Below are 24,555 nucleotides of genomic sequence, written 5' to 3'. Positions count from 1 at the left end.
TATTAAACTTTGGCGGGTTTGGTTTGGGTTTCATTTCTTCATATAAACTGGTGGCTGTGCTTCTCTTAACAATCGCCATTCGAGGACTCGTCACCAACGAAACAAGAAAATGCGCCGGTCAAGCATTTGGCTTACGAATCTAAGATGTCAGACTCAGGAGGTGGAGCCAAGCCAACCAGACTTTCTTTTTCTTCTTCATTAAACAATATATATTATAATTATTATGTTATCAATTTATGGAACTTTACTAAATCGATTATAGACCCAAAAAAAATATCATTTGACAATTCTTTTAAAAAAAATTTAAAGAAATTTTATGTGCCACGTTAACACTCACTATGAATTTGAGTCCCGGTACGTTTTATTATCTTCATTCTCAGCTCTAAAATAATTTTATTCTAATAACATAAACCAAACGCAAAGTTTACTTGCAAAATGTTAAATAAAAAATAACCATGGACAATTATGTTTTAGTTAATAATATAGGAATATGAGATATTTTATACGAGCGATATTAGAAGAGGAAACTTCGGATGTTCTTAATTATCCTAATATATGTACTAAAAAGGTGTAGATGAAATTAATGTAGTCAAACTCAACTGCCCTGGTAGACATGTGAACTCATGTATGTGGCACCCTAAGCTCTCTCTAACTGTGCCAAATCAAAAAGAAGCTTCGGATGAATCTGTGTATAGATTCAACATTAGGTATACGCGCCAGAAGATTTTATCAAACGCGGACTGTGCATGGTGATCTAGAAAGAAAACAAGGATATAAACAATTCGAGTAGATTAAATTGTAAACGAATCCCTTATGTTTGACACAGCTTAGACAAACGTCACAAAGCTTTAGACCAAAATTTGCATCGATCGATCCCTTTAATAATTTCCAAATTGTGACAGAAGAAGGTGTTGGGAAAATGCTTTCACACACACATGGGGAAATTCAGAAACCATTCTCATTGGTGGATCAAAAAAATATTGTATATTCACCTTGTGAAGAGATATGGGGATGAAGAAAAATATGGAAAATGGAAGAAAAGGACACTCTGCCTTCCCCCTTGACTCTTTTTAAATTCTTATGTACAACTAATTAAAGCATATAATCAGTCCATCCATCCTCCTTGAGTCATGGGTGGACTTTGACCACTACTTTTCTAACCAGCTCCCTCTCCTTTTCCCTTCCCCGGCTGCTTTTCTCTCTCTCTCTCTTGCTTACTAGTACTACTACTTTTCAAGTTGTCCTCCTTCCTACTTTTCAAGTTCTCGCTAACCAGAAACAAATATTGCCCTCTCTCATCAAGTGCCCACCTCTTCTCTTATTGTTTCATCAGTTTCTGCGCTCACCAGTATGAATGGTCTCTTTTAATATTCTTGATATCCCTACTTTTCAAATCTCTCTCATCTCTCTGCCAGCTTCTTTCATAGTTAAAGGTACCAACCCCACATCACCTTCTGTACATACATACCATTGCCATTCTGATTCTGATCACAGATCCTTAATTTCCCCATAGATATATATATGTGTTTGCAAAGCTACCACCTTTATAGTCAAGACCTTTCTCATTCTTTCTAGATCATCATGGTGTTCTGCATATTATTCAAAATGAAATAAGGAGGACAAATGTTGGGTAGGGCCAGAGACTCATAGCCAGCTAGTCTTCTCAAATGACATAAAGGTCGGCTGTTGCAGTGTAGCTAGGGAGATCCAGAGGGATTGGATCTCCTATAGCCTGCAGCAACAATTTTATCAAACACTTTGTACATGGACACTGCCTTCCAGCTCGATGAAGGCTCTCGCGCCAGTTTTCTTAGATTCATCATGCAGTCTTTTGGCTGCTTCTACATCTGCTTATGGTCTTATATGCCCCCTCCTTCTAAGTATGCATCATCAAAACCTCTCTCTCTCTCTCTCTCTCTCTCTCTCTCTGTGTATAAATGCGGCCACTCTAGCTCATACATATTTTATATATGCATGCAGCTGCTTATTCTTTCTTGATGGTGTCTATGATGAAGAAAATCAACCAAGCTCTTCTTCTGGGAATCAGGCTCGGAGGCTTTTTGATGAGTATCGGCTGTCAATATTCAATGTTGTCGAAAATGAGTAAGACAGACAGTACTAGAACTACTTTGTAATTAAATTTTGCTAGCTAGATAAAGCAAGTCCAATTAAACCAGCTACATTAGCTTCCAATGTGTATGTATATTGCTCTCATAAGTGTTTTTTTCTGCATGTATGGATATGATCAGATGTGTTCCAGGATTCGCTTTCAGGAATAGTCTTCCGAATCTAGAATTGCAAGAAATTGACCTACAAAGACTGGCATCAAGCAGTGTACAGAGGCAATTTTATCAGGTAAAATTACTATTGTTGATGATAAATATAATTCAAAAAGAGAATACATTTACACTTACATTTTACATGCTAATACTTGATTCCTTATCTGTTTGTAACAGGAAGCAAGGATTAAGGTATTTTTCTTGTTGAATCACAATTTTGGTCTAATTTTCTGATTCATGAGCCATAGTTTTATAATATATAAATGCAGATGTTCCTTTTTCTTAATTATCAATTTTCCCTCTAAATTACAGACTGCAGTTTTCATGGGGTGCAAGAGTGGAGAGATTGAGCTTGGCCTCTCCAATGTGCCTCAAGTAAGAAAACCACAAACAATTCTCACCCTGCAAATCAATAAACTAAGCTTGTATGCTAATAAACTAATCCAATTGTTTTTGTTTAATTTCCAGATAAACATAAAAAGGGAACTGATGAGAAACTGGTTGCCAGAAGCTTTCTCCAGACAATTATCTCCGCATACAGCAGTTGCCAACAGGCCAAATAATCCTGATCAGCAAAACCCACTTTCATCCTCCTCCTCATCTTTTAGATCACTGTCCACCATGGACAGCCCTGAATATTCCTCCATCCTCTTCAACATTCCAACCACCACCACTACTTCTCACATTAATATCCCAGAAGTCTTTACACAACCAGCTCCTAATCCATTGCAACCTATTAATATTGTTACTTCATTAGAACCAATGCCACCCTTAAATATCATTAGTAGTTCCATTACTAGTCCTCATCAACAAGCCTTGCAAGCATTTTCTCGAATACGAAACACCCAATTCCCTGCCCCTGAGATCGAAGATGCCGCAATGACAAGAGCCATCCTTGCAGTTCTATCTGCTTCTCCTTCTTCTTCTTCTTCACATCAGCCACCCCCACAAACTAATGTTCCACCTTCTTCTTCTACTGCTCACTTTCTCACTCCAAAGACAAGTGCTTTCAAGACTTACAACTCCTCACCTTTAGCCCCAAGAACGCCGAAGAGCGCTAATGTACGCAAGCAAATCATGCTCAAGAGATCCATTTCCTTCTTGAGAAGTTTGAATCTAATGAGACTTCGCGAAGGTATCCAAGCTACTCGACCCACTAGCAGTCAGCTTCATCACATGATATCGGAGCGTAAAAGGCGTGAGAAACTCAACGAAAGCTTTCATACATTGAAATCACTACTTCCTTCAGGAACCAAGGTATATATGTATGCATACACTTTTTTGTTCGAACACATATTAGGCGAGTTTAAGGCTTAGGGTTTAGCTCTCGGGTTTTAAGTATTAATGATTAAGCTTTTATTATAAATGTAGAAAGACAAAGCATCGGTGCTTACAACTGCAAGGGAGTACTTGACTAGTTTGAGAGCTCAAGTTGCTGAGCTTAGTAAAAGAAACCAACAGTTGGAGGCAAGGCTTCCTCCAGCTGCCAAAGAAGCTTATAATGAAGAAGCAGCAGCTGCAGCAGGCTCCTCAAATGAAAGAGTTAGTGTTACGCTTACACGAGCGGTATCCGAATCAACCCCAGATCAAGATCAGCAAATTTTTGACTTGCAAGTGGTTCTAAGATCAGTAGAATGCTGCACTGAAGATTTGGTGATTCGAATATTGGAATTCTTGAAGCAGGTTAACAATGTAAGCTTGATGTCCATGGAAGCCAATACTTGGATGTCTGGATCTGATTCTAACGTCAACCGCGTAATCTTGAGATTAAGAGTTGATCAGGTATGTAATTAATACAACTACGTACTTATTGATTTTTTTTAATTTCTCAATTTCATACAACTATATTGTTCCCTTCTACTGAAGCATGTGTGAAGGTAATTGACCTAGCAATCACCATAGTATTAAAGTTCTAATATATATATCTAGCAGCCTAAAACGATGACCTGACAAAAACTTTAGGGTTTGTCAGTTGAGTATATCTCAGTTGTTTGAGCTCTTCTATCTCCACTCGTGTGGGAAGAGGTTCGAAACCATCTTTCCAAATTGCTTGTACTGAAAATTTTAAAAAATAAAACTTTAGGGTTTAGTATTGATCAATGTTAACTTTCATAACTAATAATTAATAATATTCAAATTTTAAGTTTTCTTTTGGTTTTTAACTTGTTATATTTTTAATGAAACAAAATTAGAATTATTAGTCTATATATAGAGGAAATTAGAAAGAAACTGAGTAAATATTAATTATTTCTCTTGTTTATAACTTTATAGGGGACCGAATGGGACGAGGCTGCCTTCCAGGAAGCAGTGAGAAGGGTGGTTGCTGACTTGGCATTGAATAATTGCCGCAATCAATGACTTGTTTCCACAACGTTCCAATATATAGCTAGGAGTATAGGACTTAGACTAGTCAAGATTTTGATACATGCATGGATGGATGCCCCTTCTACTTTAGGCCATGGATGCCTTCAAATTTTGACCCTATCACATCCGTCAATCTCCACTGTTAGATTAGACAACCGAACACATCATCACCATCTAATTCATTTCATATTTTGTGCCTAATTTGTACAAGTTTAATAACCGTTTTTTTGCGAGGCATCAATTAGTGTAGAAGTTCGGAGCAATTACTTATTCAGAAAATATCTTAAGTTTAAGTGGTGAGAAAAGTAACCGATGAAATAGAAAATATATAGAAATTATTGTATTATTTAGTTTAAACATCTATTAGTTATATAAAGATTTATGGGATGGAAGTAGCCATGAATGGATTTGTTGGGACATCCATGATCCATCCACCAAGGCAAGTTGGGGCGAGTCAAGCCCACCAAATAAAAGTCCTTGTTTTATCTTCTTCCTTTGTGGGGGTCTTATGTGGGTTCTTGCGTCAATTTTGTTTCTTGTACGAAATTATGTGTTGCCCAAATTGACTGCAAATAGGAAGAAACCATGAAAGCAACCGCCATCAACCAACAAACAACAACAATTGTTTAAAGAGTTGATTGATAAAAAGTTAGAACAACACATGTATTCAAAATCTTGGTCCGACATCAAAAATTCACTTTATTGTTTTCTCCAAAACCATAATAATAACATATGCCATGTCATGCTGGGTGTTTTTGAGGTTGAGGTTGAGATTGCGGTTGGGTTCATGTATCGCATAATATTAATATTAATCTAGCCAAGAGATAATATTAAAATCCCATTTGTCTTTGGTCCTTTTGTTGGGCAACAATATTCAAGGTCGGTCAATCACTTTTCTACACAGGAATCAGTAAAGCCCTTCGAGACGGCGGTTTTGACTTTTCTATATATATATATAAAAGCATATGAACCTTTCTAGGTTTGAAGTGCTCTACCTCATGTGGTAAGCAAACTCATCCGCAGGTCACAAGTTGGTCAAATTCATTCATCTAAAAGATTCTGGGCCAGGGCTCTAGCTGCCCATTTTGTATATTTCCGGTACCACTCCCACTTGGAAGTTTGGAAGTGGGAAGTTGGAGGCTTTCCTTTCCAAGATTCTGGATAGTGTCCACAATTTGGGAGGGATCGGAATTATGTCCGCTAAGATCTGGTTGACTTTTATTCTCTATATGCCGCCTCGATTTAATATAATGCAATGACTAAAAGTTTGACACCACCACACTTTACCAAAAATAAAAATAAACAAGCAAAACAAAGTAAATGTTTTCTGTTTGTTGATGGTATTTCTTCTTGGATCATCTGATGGGTAAATGTTATGTAACCTATAGGGTGTATGATAAGCCTCCGTACGTCTTCATCATCAGCTCAACAATATATTAAATCTCTTTTGGTAAACAAAATTGATATATAACATTGACAACGCTGACATACAAACTGTAGCTCAACATGTAATAACAAGCTAGGGTGAACCTGGAAATTTGAAAACCGACCCTGCATCCTCCCAAAATTGCCCCCCTCGAACCCGCAAAATTTCACTACACCCATAGTGATTACTGATTAACAAATAATATTAATTTACAAAGAAAAGCAAGTGATTCTGAACGGCTTCCTCGACAGTTCCAACTTTCCAGCTGATGCGCTGGTGATGCCCCCATAGAGGATTGAAGCCCGCAGGAAAAACAAGTAACACTAAAACTCTGCAGTTTGAGGCCATCTGAACACTTATGTTCCGACTGCCGTAACTGCATCTTCATCAGTAGAATCAGGTGAAACAATTTCCTCCATAGGTTCTGTTTCTGCTTCATTGTCTGTCACAACATCTACTAGCTTCTCCCTAAGCTTTGTTGTAAGTTCTTCCATAGCAGTGTTATTCTCGGCTAAAAACCTTTTCAGAGCATCCTTGCCATGGAAGTTTTGACCATTTAAATTATAATGTGAACCAGACTTTGTGACGAATTTGTTTTTCACTCCCAATTCTATGATCTCTGATTCGCGACATATACCCTTACCAAACTCCAGCTCTATATGAACTGTTCTGAATGGAGGAGCAAGTTTGTTCTTCACTATCTTCACTTGAACTTGACTTCCTAAAGTCTGCATAGCAAATTAATTTCTTTCAAAAGGATGCATAACCATAGCATCTAATCCTCCAATCCAAAGGGGCAAAAAAACAAAGAACAGATAACAATGTAAGCCATATTACTCAGATTCGGGTTATTTTTCAGGGTCTCATTAAATGGTATTTAAGACCAATTCAAAGTTCTAATTCAGGGGTAATGGCTACCAGGGAAACTACTTCTGTCCACAAATAAAGTTCTAATTCATGGGCACGATAGACAGATGGTTTTGTACCTACCTCTTCACCCTTCTTGATAAGCCCTATTCTCCTAATATTAAGTCGCACTGAAGCATAAAACTTCAAAGCATTGCCGCCACAAGGAACTTCAGTTGGCCCACCAAATCCTCCAAAAGTAGAAATCTTCGACCTCACCTGAAGATAAACACATTCAATTGCAGAAGTCTGACCTTTGAACAAATATCCACATCTTTCAATGAGATGGAGAACATCAGATTACTATTTCAACAATACAAAAGCCACCAAATTCAGAAAGTAGTTCAGGATAGACTATGTACAAAAAGTTAAACCATACAAGTCAAAATGAAACTATATAACAGAATTGTATTCCAATTGTATAAGAAATGAAACACACTAATACCTGATTTGTAAAGATTAATATTGTCTGCGATAGAGACAAAGAGTGACTCAATTTGCGAAGCGCCTGGCTCATTAATCTAGCCTGCATAGCCATATGAGCATCACCCATCTCACCATCAAGTTCACCTTTAGGCACAAGGGCAGCCACCTGTCATCGTATGAAAACCATTCATCCACCCAGACAAGCTACCATGCAATGTAAAAGACAAAAATCTGGCTGTAAAATTACAATCTATAAAAGCCTCTTGAGATGATATGATGGGGAAAACATTCAATGAGAACCAAAACCAAAGAGGTTTTGTACGAACACATGAAGCATGCTTAATTTTCAATGGAAAAGTCGACATGGATAGTTTAACATGACAATATAATGTTACTGAAAAGCACCTTACTTACACTGTCAACAACTACAACATCAACTGAACCACTCCGGATTAGAGTGTCTACAAGACTGAGGGCTTGCTCACCGCAATCAGGTTGCGAGAGAAGTAGATTCTCAGTGTTTACCCCAATAGCCTGAGCCAGTGAAGGATCAAGGGCATGCTCAGCATCAACAAAAACACAGTACCCTGCATAAAGTTGCATAAAACAAGGAACTCAATATCATAACAGCAGCCAAAAGAAAACACTTTAGCATCAACAGGGTAACTCAAGATCATGAACAAATCTAAATTTTACTACACCAGCATTAGAACTTAATTGATATTTAGGTATCTCCTATATGGATCAAATAAAAACTTTTTACAGGGTACAACTGTTCTAACTCCAAGAAACTCAGAAGATGATCGGGAAACACAATTTAGATGTGTGTGTGGTAGTACCGTGTTCACATAGAATAAACAACTGAAAGAAATAACAAAAAAGAAAAGAGTATTTTTCACATACAAATGCCATACCATGTTCTATATATGATGTGCAAAACGTTAATGTACCACCAAATTATAGTAATAAATTCCATAGTCTAACCTCCTTGCTTCTGTGCTTCGGCTATTACATGTAGAGCAAGAGTAGTTTTCCCAGAAGCCTCGGGACCAAATATCTCCACAACACGTCCCTACAGAAATTCAAAGAATGAATATCACAAGCAGCTAATACATATTCAAAAGTGATGTATAAGGTCAAATCTGTGCATCTAACAGCCTATGCATAAAAACACTCATGTGCGATCAAGACAACAAATGACCAGTTATAATGACCCTAAACATTCAACTGATTATGTTTTGCATAATACCTTCGGAAATCCACCAGTTCCCAGTGCTAAATCCAGAGCAAAAGAACCCGTGGATACCACGGGGACCTGTCGAGGAGAGGCAGACCGACCAAGCCACATTATAGATCCCTTTCCAAATGAGGATGTAATCTGATCCAAGGCTTGCTGCAGGGCTAAATCTTTCTTGGACATATTCTCTTCATTGGAGTCACTTCCATCTGACTTAGATTTCTTTCTGCCTTCAGAGAACAATTCACGTTTTTTTAAATCATAAGGCGCACAAAGTGTCTCAGAAAAATAAACAAATAACAAATACTAACATTTCCTAAACAAAGTTATTGAAGAAATCAAAAAACGAAAAAAACTTGAAGCAATCACCTTTAGAAGAAAAATTGCAAAGCTGAGTAGATGGCACCAATATTCCTCTCCGATGCACCTGCAAAACAAAAACAAAAAATTAGATGCATGAAGCTCTAAAGGTGTAACTCTGTTTTAACTTTCTGTATCCGAATAAATAAACCATTTGCGATTCAGACACTGTTTTCCCCACTTTCACAGCGACCAAACAGACAACTAAAAATGCACAAAATGAAGAAATGGCAAACCTGTGGTGGAAATAGAAAACGTTTCATAGAAAGAGCGTTTCGGAGAAGCCTTGCCATAGGCAGTAACCTCCAAGTTTCCAAGCCTCCACAGCCCAGCTTCTCCAGAATCAAATAAGAGAAGAGCAAAGCAAGGCAAAACCTAGCCGAAAAATAAATTTAGAAAAATTTGCTAGGCCATGCATATACGAAGGGGCAGAGGGAAAGAGAGAGGGAGAGGGAGAGTCTTGGTTTTAGGGTTTTGGGTTTGTTTTCCCTCCTTTTTGAATGCCGAGTATTGCAGAGTGAAGAGCTGACTGTTTGGGCTTTCGACTTTTCGTTCTATTAATTTAGTATTGGGAATTTACACGTCGGATATTACGGGGGAGATGAGAACCCGCGTATTGTAAATAAATACGATGGGCTTTTTCCTACAATCTCACCCTATTAATAACAAATTATTATCATATATTTCTTTTTTTTCTTTGTTTTTCATGAGTTATTTATATTAACACCTCTGAGGTTTCTTCTGTTTTTAAAAAAAACCCCTCATGTCTTAAAAATTACATGAACACCCTGAGGTTTTAATTTGTTTTCACAAAATTCCTTTTCGTTGATTGTTTGTCGAATAATTGATGATTTCATTAAAAAAAACGTATGCAAATGACAAAATTAACCTTAAGGAAGTATATGCAATCTAATCTTAAAGGCCAACTTTGTCATTTGAAGAATTTATTTTTGTATAAAATCATTAGTTTTTGGATTAAAAATCAATAAAAATGAGTTTTGTGAAAACAATTTAAAACCTCAGAGAGTGTTGGTATAATTTCTAAAATCTAATGAGATTTTGTGAAAATGCTGAAAACCTCAGGAGATATTAGTGTAAATAACTCTTTTTTCACAGATATTATTTGTTACCATTTTTTTTTTTAAGGACCTTTCTTATTGAAAGGGGCGATAGCATATTAAACTCACACATACAACACGAATGTTAGGACTCAAACCCAAGACCTTGCCTGATGGAGTAAATACTCCAAACCACTACACTAGTGGGTTGTTTGCATATTATTTGTTACTTTAAAAACCACTCATAGGTATTTTTCTTTTTAACTGATAACGCAAGAAACGATTGCTTAATTACGATGAATATAGTCCCTAAAGACGAGACGGAGTCCCCCAGGACAGCTTTCTTTATAGAAGATGCCAGCGTTATAGAAGATGCTTCATCTTTATCTTTGAATTTTATTTATTCAAATAATTATTGAATAAATGTCAATTTAGGCTCTGTTTTGGAGTAAATCAATTTATAGAATTTTTAGGGTACATAATCAATTGAGACTATCTGTAGGAGTTGAAAAGACTAAATTAGATACGTTATACGATACGTGTTCTTCTACATTTCCATTAAAATGTCATATTGCATTAAACTTGTAGACTGCAGGCCAGCCACTAAACAATCAGGCTAAAAAGCCACGTCTTATAATTTACCAACTCAAGAAAAAAGGCTGCATTAAAAAAAAAAAAAAAAACACTCTAAGTAAAAAGGAAAAAATCAATTGAGATAAAAGGACCAAAAAAATTGCACATACCATTAATAGGGTACTAAAAACGCTGTCCATCAAATACCAACAAATCACAATGCCATCCAAACCATATTTTTTATCACATCCCCTCTACACCAACTTAAGGTAAAAATAAAAAGAGATACACTCCCACTATCACTCATCATACAGAGGTAAAAATATATTGATCATAAAAAAATGACCAGCCACCATTTTCTATCAAAACAGTCTGAAGGTCCAATGAGAACGCTCAGCTACTCAACCCGCCTTTCGGAAACAATCATATTCTACTGCTGTTTGCATTCTGGAGGCCGCTCGCCCTGCTGACCGTCCGCAAGTTGTGCTCTTCCACTCTTCTACATTACATAACACGAGCGATTAGGCCACACACACGAAAAGTTGATTTTAGACAAAACAAGTTGAAGATGTGGGACCAATAAACAAATTTAAGGCAAACCAGTATTTTCAACATTTGTTTCTTTTTTGAGGGGGCACTGTAAATCTGGCGAAAATATATGAAAAAAAAGGAAATACCTTGTGAGCAGCTGATGTCTGCAACAGAATTCAGTAAATTTGACAGAAAAACAAGCATCATTTCAGATTTTGAAAAAAGAAAAAGAAAAAAGAAGAGATAGTTAATCCAAATTTGAAAAATACTACACCTTCTTTTTGGTTTTGCCTTCATCTTCATCTTCATCGTCTTCATCATCATCTTCGTCCTCATCTTCATCCTCATCATCATCATCTTCATCTTCAATGTCATCGTCTTCATCATCTTCCAAGTCTCCAAAATCATCTCCCTGGATAGCTTCTCCCGTAAACCATGAAACAGCATGGGGGATGATCTTATCTCGAATGGTAGACCTACAAAATAATGATGCCAATAACAGAAGAAAAAAATTAAACAAAGTACTCAATTACAAAATTCCCAAAAACATCTAGCAATAGCAGAGAGTTCAGAAATCTTCAATGGATAGAAGAAAGTATGAACTCACCCAATGTCATAATCCTGTTCCATCTGGTTTTGGAGTTCCTCAGCCTGTTGATAAAAGGGAACGAATAAGACACCACAAACAGCCAAAAGTCGTTAAAGGAAACAAAAAGTAAAGAAGACCGTCTCTTACAGCATCTTCCTCAATATCTTCGTCGTCCTCAGGAACTTGAGGTGGACTAAAAAAGTTGAAGAAGCTTTCGCAATTCTCAGTTCTAGTGATTGGCTTAGCATTCTTAGATCCCTTCTTAGGCTTCTTCTTAAGGAGCTTCTGTGTCAAACATTTTGCCGGATACCATTCAATCTCCGTCCTACAAAGCACCAAGCAACAGCCAAATGTAAAATAAAGTCAAACTGCCATGCACATGACTTCTTGGTAACAGAAGTATAAAATAAGGAACTAAACTATTTAGCATAAAGGCCATGTAGGAACCAAACTTACCCTATTGCTTTCTCAAGAATGGGTTCGTCTTCATCTATCATGTGATATATCTTTGTCAAGACAGAGTTCTTAAAGAAGGGGTTGGTGTCAAAGTAGAACTCAAGTTTGAACCCCTTGGGATTATCTATCCTAAACCACTTGATGTCCCTAAGATATTTAAGGGCCCCTTCATCACGCTCAGTAATCTGATATCAAAGGATAAGACGAAAGAGTTTATTTGACATACAGCAACATAACTTCATAAATGAGAAACATTATGCACAAATGACTACCTCCTCAGCTAGCACTTCATTGTTTTTCATTGCATTGAGCCAGAAATCAGGCACTCCTTTCTCTGTAAAAATGCAAAAGCAAAGTCCAGAAACTAATAAGTTTCACACATTAAATAAAACCTAATATTGGTCCTGCAAAACTATCAAGAGTGTACCCTCAGCTGCGTTATCCTCTTTATTTGCTGCTTCAGTAGTAGCTCCTTCAGCTTCAACAACACCATTTACGATCTCGTATCTCTGTCAAGTGATCAGTACAATTTATTTTAAAACCAAGGACATGCAAAGAAATGACAATAAGCAAACAGCATCCATATTGCAATAAACGAGCACACACTAACACAGGCCAGGGGTGCCACTGCTACCTTGCTTAGGTAGACTAGTGGCAAGCCACTAAACCACCTAGCCTTATGTGCTATGAAAAGGAAACAAAGAACATCTCACAGATGAACTCTTCATGTTTCAGGATATAAGACATATGCCAGTGCAGTATGTAAAACATACCTTGCTATACAAAGGCTGGTACAATTTCTGATACTTGGCTTCTAGGGCTGCTCTCTCCTCAAAAAACTTTGCTTCTAATTCATCATGTTGGGTCTGCAAGTTGAGAAAGGCTCAGCGTGTTTCACACGTCCAAATAATATGCACACCTTTTTTCATTTTTCGTCAAATAATACTAAGAGAGCGATCAAGAAGTTCCATTCAACAAACAACACCACCAATTGATGACAAATTGACTCCAATCATTTTGTCAATTACAATGAATATTTTGCAAAATTCTAAGAGAACCCCAACTCAAACTCAAAACATAAAATATACACCAGAAACCCGTCACATATCAATCAGAAGTCAGAACTATTGTTACCAAATAAACTTATAAATGAAATCAGAGTGTAATATAATCAATCAATGAACAAAAAGACAAACTACAGCACCAAACTACATGCTTCAGAGCGAGAGAATCATGCCTGGATTTCTCTAAGAAAATCAACACGCTTTCTGACTACAGGAGAGAGACTCTCGAGGATATCAGAGTGCTGCCCGGCCAAACTCTGTATCTTATTCTGCGAAGACACAAAAAACCCAAACTCCATCAGCCAAACAAATGCTTAAACCCCAAAACAAAATCGATACATAAAATTGAAAAATTAACGACTCTAGTGGTGACTGGGGATAAAGCACTGACCTTGAGAGCGTTAACGAGGCCTGCTCGATCCTCTTCGTTCAGAGCTGCATAGAAAAATATGAAAAGCAGTATAAGATCACCACATCAGATTACCAAGCATGAGAAACAAAGAGAAAGAGATAGAGAAAGAGTACCACCAGCGGCGAGATCAGACATGTTCATGCTATCCTTGTCGTTGCTCATTGTGATTGCAGAGGGAGAGAGGGGGAGATAGAAGAAGGCGGCAAAGCTAAAACCCTAGAAGCGGTGAGAGGGGAGGCAAAGTGAGAGCTTTCAAAACGTGGCCTCCGTTTAATCCTTTGCTCCCTCTTTTTAAACCCTAACACCTCCTCTCTCTCTCTCTCTCTCTCTCTCCTCTCTCTCTCTCTCTCTCTCTTATTATGGATGGTAGTGGTACGCTGTGATGCGCTGTCCCATATTTTTTAAAATTAATTTCTACATTTTTCATAATTGATTTTTTAAATCTTTGGGCATGGTTGAAACTTGAGAAGGGCCGGTGTGATGAAGTGGGCTAGATCTCTAAACAAAATGGATACATTTGGCTGGTTTTTTGGTGGTCAAATTTTTTTTTGCCCATATGCTTTCTATTTATTCAAGGATTTTCGTGTAATAAATTTGAAGTCGTGAGCTCCTTCAATAAGAATTATATATCAAATTTGAGATTGTTGGAGAGCTTTATGGATTTGCATGAGATGTAAGTTGAGGGTGTAGAGGGGAGAAATAGTCACTAATCATAATGGTTGGTGAATTTGTTTTTCTAGTGGTATGTGGAGGTGTTTAATTCGCGGGAAATGCTGGTTCGCGGGAAGAGATGATTCGCGGGAGAAAGGTGGTTGTGTGAAAGGGGTTTGAGAACGATAAATTATTTCATTTTCCATGTTTAGTAAGTCCATATTTAGAAAAAGGTTTCTTACCTCATGTGAAAATACAGGGGAAAATAAAACCCTCCATCCATCTTGTGTTTCATTTTTGTTTTTCATTGAAAATCATGGTAAGTTTTTTATGATCAATTTGCCCCCATTAAAAAATAACCAAATCAATGAAATTTTTTTTTTAAAAAAAAAATTAAGGGTATAGTATAATGGAAAGCTTGAACAAATTTTATTTCCCCAATTGATAACCAAACCAAACATTGGTAATGATATATTACTTTCTAAGCATTACCAAACATGAAAAATGAATCTCCAGCTTTTTTCTACAAACCAAACACAACCTATGTGTGTACACGTGTTTTAGATTCATTTAAAAGGGATTAGTATTGGTCTTTGAATTGTAATATATAGGTATTTAGTTCGTGTGAAGAGGTGATTTGCATTAAAAGATGATTCACATGGAAAAATGATTTACGGGGAAAGGGGCTTGGGAATGGAAAATTAGTTAATTTCTCATTTGTTTGGTAAGTCCATATAGAGAAAAGGTTTTGTCACTAATGTGAAAATGAGGAGGGAAATGAAACCATCCATCCAACTTGTGTTTCATTTTCCATTCCGATGGGAAATCAAGGATCAAGGTAAACATTAATTAAGTTTTATATGATCAATTTATCCTCATTAAAAATTAAATAAATAAGCAAAGGACCCACTAGTGTAGTGATTTAGAGTATTTACTCCCACAGGCAAGGTCCTAGATTTGAGTTCTAGCATCCGTGTAGTGTGTCTATGAGTTTAGTATGCTATCGCCCTTCTCAATAGGAAAGGTTCTAAAAAATCGAATAAATACAGGAAAACATTAATTATGTTTTTGTAACTTAAGGGTATAATTGAAAAACTAAACCAATTTTATTTCCAATTCATAACTAACATAACATAGGTAAGGAAATAAAAAGATATTTTTCAATTACTCTCTTTACTTTCCAAGCATTAAAATAACAATAACGCTACGGGCACCAACTTGTTTACCAACTTTTGAATACCAACACATGTGGTACATGACATGGCAACCTATGTCATCTGCCACCTCATTTATTTTAAATACATAATTTGTTATATAAATAAAAGAATTTCACACCGAAAAAAAAAGAAAAAAAAAAGAAAAAGAAAAAGAAATTCTTTTATTTATATAATAAATTATGTAATTAAAATAAATGAGGTGGCAGATGACATAGGTTGCCATGTCATGTGCCACATGTGTTGGTATCCAAAAGTTGGTAAACAAGTTGGTGCCCGTAGCGTTACTCTTAAAATAAATCTCCATTTCTCATCATTTCGAAAAGACACAAAAACTGATTTCCATAAATTTATTTCCATGAACCAAACACAACTTGTGTGTGCACGTGTTTGAAACGTTATCAATATTGGTTTACCATAGATTTCCACAATAATTTGTTTTGTAACAGAAGGAACAATTGATTAGCCCAGGCAATTTCGTCGGCAAAAATGAGTGCAAAAAAATGTAGACAATAGAGACCATTCAATTTCGAAATAGAGAGATATTTGGCTAGAAACCAGGCTGCACAATCTGCTCCACATAACCAAAACGAACACTACATACATATAATATAAAAAATGAAAAACTGAAAATGACAGCGATGATGATGATGATGTGAGGTAAAATCAGAACAAGCTGAAATTCAGTCCACAAACTAAATAAAATCAAACATTCAATACAGTAGCCAGTAAATAGCACTTCTTATGGCTACATGTGAGTTAAGTACTTGTTATCTCTTCACAAGCTGTTCAGAATTGACCGACACCAAGCTGCTTATCCTGCAATCCGATATGTAAGATTGTTTCTTGCAAACCCAGTTGCCCTAAAACAGATACAAAAGATATTTAATTAAAAATGATCTTATAAATTTTGGATGAAGAGTTTCATGGAGTTCTTGCACTGTCTTAACCACCATTTTCAATGCTTTCCGCATCTTTCACTTGATCACCATTAGCTGGCTTCTCAGGACTCAAAATTCTTCCACTCAAAGGATCTACAGGCCGTGTCTCACGTGGCCCACCCTTACGTCCCATTGCCACCATTGGCGGTGGAGGTAACAACCCTGCTCTGAAAAGAATGCGCTGCACAGGATCTGAGGGCTGAGCTCCAACAGATAGCCAATACCTGCAGAAAGCAGGAACAAAATTTGTGTGACACAATTGTTATACTTATTTGAAGACACAAGAAACTTTAGCAACTATTTACTACTCTAGCAAAATAAAACCAATAAAAATCTGCTAGATCAATTGTTGTCCGGAGATTATGAAGTCATGCGCATCCTGTTAGAAACTCCGAGGTACAACAGAAGGCATTAATTGTCTCAATAAGCACTCAGAATAGAATAAAAATATCCTGGGATAGTTGTTTCAGCTTCCTCAAAATCTTAAAAGAGTTCCATTAATTAATTTCACCTTAAAGCATCTACATAATTAGAACAAGCAGAGAATCAAGTAAATCCATGATTGAAATTTATATTCCAGAAAACATGCAGTAATTTCCAGGAACAAAGTCACTTGATCAAAATATAATTTAATTTTCCGAGAGAACACATTATCCTTCTCTCACCTAACATCTGGAGATCTTTTTTTTTTGGACGTAATCTTGGAGTTTCATTCAAAAGGGTACAAAGACACCTACAGCAATTAGAAGAAACATAACTAAAACCAACAAGAGGAAAATAAACTACAGCCAATTACAAAGCCTAGTACAGTATTTTCCTCGCACCATAGACAGACTAATTAAGGTGGACTGGGCAGTCCATCTGAAACCAAAACACGAACAAGGGACACAGACTAATTAACATCTGGAGATCAAGGGGTCACATTTACGCACAGCCACCTTCCAGTTCTAGCATGAACATGAGATATTATACCATAACCCTAACACTGAAAGATACAAAATCTAAACTTAACTGACAAATTAGTACATCTAAAGGCAATTCACCAACAATGAAACATGCAAAATGAAGCATTGAAAGTCACTTACTTCACTCTTTCAAAGTTTAGACCCATTCGTTTGCCACCATCTTGGCCTGTACAAAATCATACACATTGAAGACAATTTGCTTAAATATCAACTATTCATATCACCCAAATGAAAAAGAAAAAGAAAACTAATCCTTTTCTTTAGATATTCATACTCAAAACGCGTTATCCTTCTGAATTTTTACCCAGCTTCACAGAAATTGCAATTTTGTTCAAAATTCATCAAATTCAGCTCTACCGATATGAAATGCTTCATTTCTTTAGCTATCATTAACAAAACCCTAAGAAACCAAAAAAAATCCTAACCCATAAACAGAGAGAGAAGCGAGAGAAGACCTGGCAAGGGATTGTAGTAACCCAAGACTTCGAGGTGCTTGCCGTCTCTAGGAGATCGGCTATCGGCCGCCATGACCCGATAGAACGGCCTGTTTTTGCATCCGAACCTTGCCAATCGTATCCTCACCACCATTTTCTTAGCTCCACCAAAATGATCGCTCGGTCGGGAAAAACCAGTAACTCACTACACTATCTGCTTTCTAGGGTTTAAGGAACTGATCTGAATGTTATTTCGGGTCAAATTAAAAAACCTGTGTGGCCCAATAATACTAATAAACAGGTTTAGCCCAAGATTTAACCCGGCCCATGACCCGTCCCAGCGTCGTTCCAAGTGCATGTTGAAGGCGGTTAGCGCCTACACGGGGGAAATCCTGAAAGTTTTTTCAACAGAAAAAATAAAATAAAATCTGAAAGTTTCTGACTTTCAAAACCCTTTTATAGGGTTTCTGATTGGAAGAGAAGGAATTTGAATTTCTTGGTATTTCTGGCAACAATGGAGGAAGCAAATATTGAAACCGAAAAACCCTCGCAAACTCTAATCGCTTTCCCTCCTCACTGTCGAAGACACCTCAAGAGCGGAACGTACCGTACCTTGGTTCGAATACTATCTCACTGCTACGACGAGTCGCAGCATTCAGCTGACGATCAAAATGTACCTCAAGAGCTTAATCAAGGTAGATATAATTTCCACAACTCAGTTTTTAGTTTTGTTTGGTTACTGAGAAACTCTTTTTTTTTTTTTTTTAATCATTAGGGTTGTTCAGTTGGCGATGGAAGTGAATTAGTAGCTTTCGAAAGTAAAAGTTTGATAATTTTTTTTTTTGGAATGTTTAGTTTTAGTTTTTAAGGTTTGGGTTTTCTTTTTAAGTTGACAAATTTTAGTTATAATTGTGTTGTTTTTCCTGATTTTGATTTTCTTTATCCTGTATTAAGATAATGGCAGCATCGAACCAGTGCAAGCAACTGAAAAAGAAGTGCTGGAGAATGTTGAATTGGTTGGTCCTGGCAGTATGGAGCCTAAGAATTCGGCAGCTGAAGAAGTCAGAGTGGCTGATGAGAGTTGTAATCCTAATGATTTTCAGGAACAATTAGAGCAGATAAAGAGTATACTGAACGTGGAAGAAAATGAGGATTTTTCAAAACTGAACGAAGTGATGGACATCGAAAATATCCTTGCAATTGATTTTCAAGATTTGGATTTCGATCCTGAGCAGATTCTGATGGATGAGCCAGAGCGGATGGCGAAAGGAAATGAAGACGACACTCATAGACCCTCAGCCACATCATTGGACCAGAACCAGAGTGGCAGTGATAAGGTTGCATTGTTGACTAACCAAGAAGAACATGATGCAACAGTGATATCTGAAAGTTCGGTTCAAATGGTTTCTGGAACACTTGATTCATCTTTACATACTATCGTGATGGGTGAAAGTTCAAATCAAAGAGAGTCTAATGAACAAAATTCCTTGTTGATGACTAACAGATTGGATGTAGAGCCTATAATGCAACAGAAAGCAATGGAACTGGAGACTTATGTATCTTCCGAAGGTGCAAAGGAATCTTTTGTTCCCATTACTGAAGTTGGAGCGATTAAGGAGCCAGAAAACTTTAGTCAAAAGGTCCCTGACTCCTTTGATTTCTCTTTAAATAAGGATATGGTTGCTGAAGCTTCAAAGCCTGCTGAGTATAGCAAAGACAAAAGTTCTTCACCGAAAAATAATGATTTAGAAGTAGAACATGAAATGCAGCAAAAGGATAAGGAACTGGAGGAAATAGTTTGCACCAGAACGGCAATAAATTCTCCCAGCCATATGAGTGAAGATATTGAAGAGGGAGAAATTTCTAGTGACGATGGGATGGATGACAGATCGAATGATGTGCTTTTGCATGATACAGTAGTGTTGGAGGAAAAGAAAGTTCCGGAGGTGCAGATATTTAAAGATGTACTTGATAGAAAAGAGCACTCTTGTGAGGTAGCAAATGACAAAGATTTTGGCTCCAATTCCTTTCTGGTGGACATGGTTGACGAAGGCAAAATTGATAGAGGGGCGGAACTCAGAGAAAGTAGTAGAACTGAGATGATTTGTAGACCAGGGGTTGTTGAGGGTAAAAATGTGAAAGCCTTAAAGGTAGATGACTCTAATCCTTTGCTAGAGGGTGGAAGAATTGAAATGCAAGATAATGGAGTGAGGATGGGAATTGGATGTCCCGCAGCCGGAAACCATGGAATCACATCTGAAGAAAAGGTATTGTTTTCACTTGCATACTCCTTTTTTTTTTTTTTTCTCGTTGGTATTTATTTATTTTTATTGTTGTATACTCATACCATTATAGCTGTTTGAATCGTCCATTCTGTGATATATCAATATACCACCATTCTCTAGAGTTTGTCCTCAATCCATCGAGTTTTTTTTTTTTTTTTGGGTAAACTGGAGGGGATAAACCCCGAACCCAACGGAAGCAGGACAAACCAATCTAGCTTTCGAAAAGGGGATATCATCCAGAAGAAGATTCATGATATTTTAATTATTTATTTTATCATCATGAAATTTTGATCATATGTTATGGTCTATTATTTATCATGTGCAGTGGGATGATGGTGCCTGTAATAAAAGAAAGCGTGGTCCTCCAACAAAGGAAAAGAAAGAAAAGAAAAAGGTATTAGTTTTTCCTTAAATTGCATTTCACTCCTACATTGTTCAGTTGGGTTTGTTGATGTTACTATCTCATTGTAAATTGTTTCGAAAAGTATCTTATTGTGATATTCTTTGGAATTCATCCTGACACATCTAAAAAGTAATTGAGAATTTTTTCATTGTCAAAGCGTCCAGTTCATAAGGGTAACATTTTCTGTCTGCTTATAGAAATATCTCCTTTTGTGAACAATGCATTGTGCAGGCTAAAGAACGAAAGAAACGAGCGGAAAAGAACAGGGAACTTGGTGTTAAAAGGCTGAAACTGCATCCAATACAGAAAGCAAAAACTGTAGCATATTGCCGCCATTTTGTGAGGGGAAGATGCCATGAGGTTTGTACTGTGTTCTCAATTCTATTATTCTTGTTTCATCTCTATTGAATGAGTAACTTACCTAAATTTTCACTTTAGAATCTCCTTGGGCAGGGTGCATTGATATTGCTTATTGCAAAGTTAATACTCTGAAGTTTTTTTTCCTCAAAACTCTCTCTGTAGGGTTGCCAAAGCAATCCTTGCTTTTATTTTCTAAATAATTTTGGGGTGCCAATCATCAGGCATCTTTTGATTTCCTTCCCATATCTATCTCCTTATTGTTATACACTTTATCTTTGTTTCACAGGGTGACAAGTGCAAATTTTCACATGATACGGTGCCTTTAACAAAATCCAAGGTATGCTCACTGGACTGTGTTCTTAATACTTTCTCGTGACGCTAGTTGCTTCCTATTAATCAAAGGATATATTTAAGAGTGCTTTTTTACTGCTGCATTTGCTCGCCCAACCCCATTTAATAAGATTTAAATTATAAATGCTATATAAGCTTTGTGATTGGTTTAATGCATTTTCGTTATTTTCTATTCTGGTGTTGCAGCCCTGCGTCCATTTTGCTCGTCAGTCGTGCATGAAGGGTGATGACTGCCAATATGATCATGAGCTCTCCAAGTATCCCTGTAACAATTTTAAAGAAAATGGTTTCTGCAGCAGAGGTGATCGTTGTATGTTTTCACACAAGGTAAATTCTTGTCTGTATAAGATGCTAATTAGAGCCAGTTATAATGTAAAGCCTGCTTGGCAAGGTCTATCATTACATTACATATGTTTAACTATCTGCCCTGAGTAGTTATCATTACAGCTTCCCTTGTTGATTTGCTATTAAAATAAGTTAAATCGCTAATCAAGTTTACAATTTTCCTCAGATGCCATCCAATGAAGATAGTGCAACTGCTGCATGTAAACCTGAATTGAAGCCTCCTATGGTGCTGAATAATTCCAGATCTCAACAAGTAAACACTGGTGGTGCCTCCCAGCAGAATGTCCATGCTTTGGCCTACTCAACGGGGATCCATTCTCGCAATAATACTAAACAGAATGTGACACAGACTGTTTTGAAACAACCTGAACCAGCTAACAAAGGGATTAGCTTCCCCTCTATCCCGAATTCATCGTTGGTTCATTCCAGTATGTCTAAACAAGGCTTAGCCGCAGATAGGAATAATGGTGCCAAAGCTGGGAACCAGATAGATCAAAGTCCATTAAGTTCTGTTCAAAATTCCACTGAGATTTTAAAGAGAACTCCACCAGTAACCACTCCTAAAGGAATAAATTTTTTATCATTTGGCAAGGCTTCACCAGATGATGCAAGGGGTAAAAACCAAGTCAGCCGTCAGACAGGCCCATGTGTCTCAGAGACTGTCAAAAACTTGAATCGGATGCTAAAGGCTAATCAATCGGCTGCACCGCATGGAACACACTTTAATCCTTTCGGGAAATCTTCGGTAGCTAGTTCTAGTAGTGAGAAACCGGTTAGCTTGCCTTCATTTTGGAATAATGGTAGCAATATTGATTCCTGTGAGAGTCAAACTACAGCTGATAAACCTCAAAATTCAAGCGGAATCTCGTTGAGGCTGCCACCTTCTCCACTTACTTCAGGTCAATCTTCAGATCGCATAGCATCCAGGTTTTGTAAAGACACAGCAAATTCATTCCAGAGGGGACTCTTTTCTACCCTAGCATTTGCAGCAAAGTATACAACCCAAAACATGAACCAGTCAATTGGCTCTACTGGTGCTCAAGTTGATAAGGAAACTAGGAATAGCAGTATCAGTGACAGGTTTGCAGAATGATTCAGCAAAAGCTTTTAGAATTTTAGATTTCTCATCCCTTATTGGTAGAAACATCAAGCAGTTTGCATGGTGTTAAACAGTGAATTGTGCCTTGGGCAGAATTGAGTGACAAGAAGGGTCACCTTGCAACCAGAATCAAGATTGTTATTTGTTCAGTTTGGTCAAATACACCAGAAAAAGAACAAAGCTATTAGGTGGCATCTCGCGTGCCCTTTGTCTGCACATGTAGTAAGTCACTCACTCGTATAATTTCAGCAGCTGTCAGCAAGGTACAGTTTGCAGTTTTCTTGTTTACACTATTGAAAGTAATATTTCCTTATATTTCTTTAAGAGGCAGTTGTGAGTCTAACAGGTAAAGGCTAACTTTAATTCTTTTGTTGTTTTATTTTATTTTTCAAAAGGAATTTATAGGAGTTTGATGGCTTCAATATAATGGATTTTGGTGACTGAGGATCTTCTTCATTGAATGAATTTCAAGCTGGCTAAACTTTTGTAACTGTAAATTGATTATACTCTATGGATACCAATCTCATGTGACTGCCATCTTAACCTTGTTCTTGTTGCTTTCATGCTCCCGTTTAGGAAAAAAACCTAACTTTTTTAGTGCCTTGTTATATGGAGGACAGATGTTCTTGAATACAACATTTGCATCCTTGTTTCAGTGTGGAAATCCATCCACCTTCGTCCGCAGCCGGAATCAATCTTAGGTATTGGCTTTACTTACCAACTTGCAATGGATTACTTTAGGGCTACTCTGAACATGGTTAGCAGATTGCAGGTTACTTGTAATAGGAGGCTTGTTGAGTCGTATGCCCATTTTTATCCTTTCTTGCTTCCTATTGGGAAGTTTGACAATTAGATTGAAAGCCAAAGATGTCATTACAACAAAAGCTGGGCTGTGATGCATTTCCATGTGCCAAAGAAAGCATTGGAATATTATTGAAAAGCTGCAGACAATTACAGTATCAATGCACTAACCTATCTGCTCTCTGCTAATAATCCAAACTAGTCTTGGATCTGATGAAGGCTAGAAAGGATCTACATGTTGATGTTGTCTCCAATCCAGGAGTCAAATTTACATTATTTGTTTGTATTGTACCACACAATGAAATTACATCTCATATCGTATAGGCTTTTCTGCAGTCCATGTGAATGAAATGAGTTGTGGACAAGTGGAACCATTTTTCTTATCACCTTCGGGGAAAAGGGTTAAAAGACATTAAAGTTCAAGTGAAATGTCTAAATTTGCTGTTCCTGGTGAAATCTAATGATGTTAAGGCATCTCCATTTTTCAAATCATCGTGCTTCACTTTATTGACCCTGAACCCATAACCTAATAACACCATAAATTTTGCAATAACATCTTTTGTTACTCCATGGTCCATCCATACCCCATGGGTACTATTTCACAATCTTTTTACCTCTGTGGGTTCAAGTCGGTGCCCCTTTTTAACTGGGGCCTAGAGGAGCTCGAGGACTCGTGTGAGTGGGCCTCTTAACGTAATGAGCAAGAGAACGAACTTACTGTTCTAATCAAGTGGCATAATTAACGTCTATAATTACCATTAACTTTTAATCAAAAAACTCTCACAACCTATTGTTTAATCTACGAGATAATAATTGAAATTCGTACCTACGTGAAGTTCAATTAGATCATCCATCCTCTACAAACATAAACAAATAAGATCGTCCACATGCAGAGTTTCGGTGCAAATAATTTAAGCCCAAAAAAAACCAAATAAATAAACAACGAAAAGAAATAACCACTAATAAATAGCAGTTGTAGAAATACATTTCGCTCCAAAATTATTTAAACCAACTTCAAAACCGAT

General features: G+C 37.0%; 5 protein-coding genes across 15 annotated transcripts; 2 read left to right on the top strand and 3 right to left on the bottom strand.

The window, feature by feature from the left end:
• Positions 1 to 1,278: 1,278 nt before the first annotated feature.
• LOC117634908 (putative transcription factor bHLH041) lies at positions 1,279 to 4,930 on the top strand. Its single transcript, XM_034369187.1, has 8 exons — positions 1,279 to 1,880; positions 1,981 to 2,103; positions 2,250 to 2,355; positions 2,457 to 2,471; positions 2,592 to 2,654; positions 2,748 to 3,536; positions 3,651 to 4,061; positions 4,551 to 4,930. Exons 1-8 carry the CDS (start codon positions 1,765 to 1,767, stop codon positions 4,635 to 4,637), a joined length of 1,710 nt encoding a protein of 569 aa, XP_034225078.1. The 5' UTR covers positions 1,279 to 1,764; the 3' UTR covers positions 4,638 to 4,930.
• Positions 4,931 to 6,088: 1,158 nt separating this feature from the next.
• On the bottom strand, positions 6,089 to 9,520 carry LOC117636098 (DNA repair protein recA homolog 3, mitochondrial). Of its 3 annotated transcripts, none has more exons than XM_034370556.1 (8): positions 9,235 to 9,520; positions 9,008 to 9,065; positions 8,651 to 8,868; positions 8,386 to 8,473; positions 7,807 to 7,988; positions 7,421 to 7,567; positions 7,060 to 7,194; positions 6,089 to 6,797 (listed from the first exon to the last, which is right to left on the bottom strand). In XM_034370556.1, exons 1-8 carry the CDS (start codon positions 9,289 to 9,291, stop codon positions 6,426 to 6,428), a joined length of 1,257 nt encoding a protein of 418 aa, XP_034226447.1. In that variant the 5' UTR covers positions 9,292 to 9,520; the 3' UTR covers positions 6,089 to 6,425. The 3 variants fall into 3 exon arrangements, with proteins under 3 accessions (XP_034226447.1, XP_034226448.1, XP_034226449.1); XM_034370557.1 differs by having other exon boundaries at positions 7,816 to 7,988; XM_034370558.1 differs by lacking the exon at positions 7,060 to 7,194.
• Positions 9,521 to 10,766: 1,246 nt separating this feature from the next.
• Positions 10,767 to 14,017, bottom strand: LOC117634868 (nucleosome assembly protein 1;2). 4 transcript variants are annotated; one of them, XM_034369137.1, is made up of 12 exons: positions 13,795 to 14,017; positions 13,661 to 13,704; positions 13,443 to 13,538; positions 12,979 to 13,071; positions 12,633 to 12,714; positions 12,478 to 12,539; positions 12,206 to 12,390; positions 11,897 to 12,074; positions 11,768 to 11,811; positions 11,435 to 11,636; positions 11,307 to 11,324; positions 10,767 to 11,128 (listed from the first exon to the last, which is right to left on the bottom strand). In XM_034369137.1, the coding sequence occupies exons 1-12, from the start codon at positions 13,841 to 13,843 to the stop codon at positions 11,060 to 11,062; spliced, it is 1,122 nt and encodes a 373-aa protein (XP_034225028.1). In that variant the 5' UTR covers positions 13,844 to 14,017; the 3' UTR covers positions 10,767 to 11,059. The 4 variants fall into 4 exon arrangements, with proteins under 4 accessions (XP_034225028.1, XP_034225029.1, XP_034225030.1 ...); XM_034369138.1 differs by having other exon boundaries at positions 13,798 to 14,016; XM_034369139.1 differs by lacking the exon at positions 11,307 to 11,324.
• Positions 14,018 to 16,179: 2,162 nt separating this feature from the next.
• Positions 16,180 to 18,120, bottom strand: LOC117636048 (30S ribosomal protein S16-2, chloroplastic/mitochondrial). The gene is made up of 4 exons (XM_034370478.1): positions 17,908 to 18,120; positions 17,573 to 17,618; positions 16,500 to 16,711; positions 16,180 to 16,409 (listed from the first exon to the last, which is right to left on the bottom strand). The coding sequence occupies exons 1-4, from the start codon at positions 18,038 to 18,040 to the stop codon at positions 16,336 to 16,338; spliced, it is 465 nt and encodes a 154-aa protein (XP_034226369.1). The 5' UTR covers positions 18,041 to 18,120; the 3' UTR covers positions 16,180 to 16,335.
• Positions 18,121 to 18,290: 170 nt separating this feature from the next.
• LOC117633855 lies at positions 18,291 to 23,895 on the top strand. 6 transcript variants are annotated; one of them, XR_004586713.1, is made up of 9 exons: positions 18,291 to 18,581; positions 18,841 to 20,153; positions 20,497 to 20,565; positions 20,806 to 20,934; positions 21,221 to 21,271; positions 21,472 to 21,612; positions 21,797 to 22,710; positions 22,804 to 22,992; positions 23,125 to 23,895. XR_004586713.1 is itself a non-coding variant. In XM_034367670.1 (8 exons), exons 1-8 carry the CDS (start codon positions 18,401 to 18,403, stop codon positions 22,830 to 22,832), a joined length of 2,808 nt encoding a protein of 935 aa, XP_034223561.1. In that variant the 5' UTR covers positions 18,291 to 18,400; the 3' UTR covers positions 22,833 to 23,895. The 6 variants fall into 6 exon arrangements, 3 of the variants coding, with proteins under 3 accessions (XP_034223561.1, XP_034223559.1, XP_034223560.1); XR_004586712.1 differs by having other exon boundaries at positions 22,804 to 23,430; positions 23,502 to 23,895; XR_004586711.1 differs by having other exon boundaries at positions 22,804 to 23,430; positions 23,495 to 23,895.
• The last annotated feature ends 660 nt before the right edge of the window (positions 23,896 to 24,555 follow it).

Source organism: Prunus dulcis, chromosome 7 (assembly GCF_902201215.1).
Source record: "Prunus dulcis chromosome 7, ALMONDv2, whole genome shotgun sequence".
NCBI lineage: Eukaryota > Viridiplantae > Streptophyta > Magnoliopsida > Rosales > Rosaceae > Prunus > Prunus dulcis.
This window is presented reverse-complemented; position numbering and strand designations above follow the sequence as displayed.

What these genes read in the sequence shown, in the direction of transcription:
- LOC117633855 (XM_034367668.1), top strand. Translation starts at nt 18,401, where the DNA reads ATGGAGGAAGCAAATATTGAAACCGAAAAACCCTCGCAAACTCTAATC. An exon ending in TGCCTTTAACAAAATCCAAG is followed by an intron (nt 21,272 to 21,471) that starts GTATGCTCACTG and finishes CTGGTGTTGCAG; the next exon opens with CCCTGCGTCCATTTTGCTCG. An exon ending in GTTGTATGTTTTCACACAAG is followed by an intron (nt 21,613 to 21,796) that starts GTAAATTCTTGT and finishes AATTTTCCTCAG; the next exon opens with ATGCCATCCAATGAAGATAG.
- LOC117636098 (XM_034370556.1), bottom strand. Translation starts at nt 9,291, where the DNA reads ATGGCAAGGCTTCTCCGAAACGCTCTTTCTATGAAACGTTTTCTATTT. An exon ending in GAACTGGTGGATTTCCGAAG is followed by an intron (nt 8,474 to 8,650) that starts GTATTATGCAAA and finishes GAATTTCTGTAG; the next exon opens with GGACGTGTTGTGGAGATATT. An exon ending in CGAAGCACAGAAGCAAGGAG is followed by an intron (nt 7,989 to 8,385) that starts GTTAGACTATGG and finishes AACTTTATGCAG; the next exon opens with GGTACTGTGTTTTTGTTGAT.
- LOC117634908 (XM_034369187.1), top strand. Translation starts at nt 1,765, where the DNA reads ATGGACACTGCCTTCCAGCTCGATGAAGGCTCTCGCGCCAGTTTTCTT. An exon ending in TATATGCCCCCTCCTTCTAA is followed by an intron (nt 1,881 to 1,980) that starts GTATGCATCATC and finishes ATATGCATGCAG; the next exon opens with CTGCTTATTCTTTCTTGATG. An exon ending in TTCAATGTTGTCGAAAATGA is followed by an intron (nt 2,104 to 2,249) that starts GTAAGACAGACA and finishes GGATATGATCAG; the next exon opens with ATGTGTTCCAGGATTCGCTT.
- LOC117636048 (XM_034370478.1), bottom strand. Translation starts at nt 18,040, where the DNA reads ATGGTGGTGAGGATACGATTGGCAAGGTTCGGATGCAAAAACAGGCCG. An exon ending in TTACTACAATCCCTTGCCAG is followed by an intron (nt 17,619 to 17,907) that starts GTCTTCTCTCGC and finishes GATTTTGTACAG; the next exon opens with GCCAAGATGGTGGCAAACGA. An exon ending in CTAAACTTTGAAAGAGTGAA is followed by an intron (nt 16,712 to 17,572) that starts GTAAGTGACTTT and finishes TGCTTTCTGCAG; the next exon opens with GTATTGGCTATCTGTTGGAG.
- LOC117634868 (XM_034369137.1), bottom strand. Translation starts at nt 13,843, where the DNA reads ATGAGCAACGACAAGGATAGCATGAACATGTCTGATCTCGCCGCTGGT. An exon ending in GTCTGATCTCGCCGCTGGTG is followed by an intron (nt 13,705 to 13,794) that starts GTACTCTTTCTC and finishes TTTTCTATGCAG; the next exon opens with CTCTGAACGAAGAGGATCGA. An exon ending in ATGAAGTGCTAGCTGAGGAG is followed by an intron (nt 12,391 to 12,477) that starts GTAGTCATTTGT and finishes CTTTGATATCAG; the next exon opens with ATTACTGAGCGTGATGAAGG.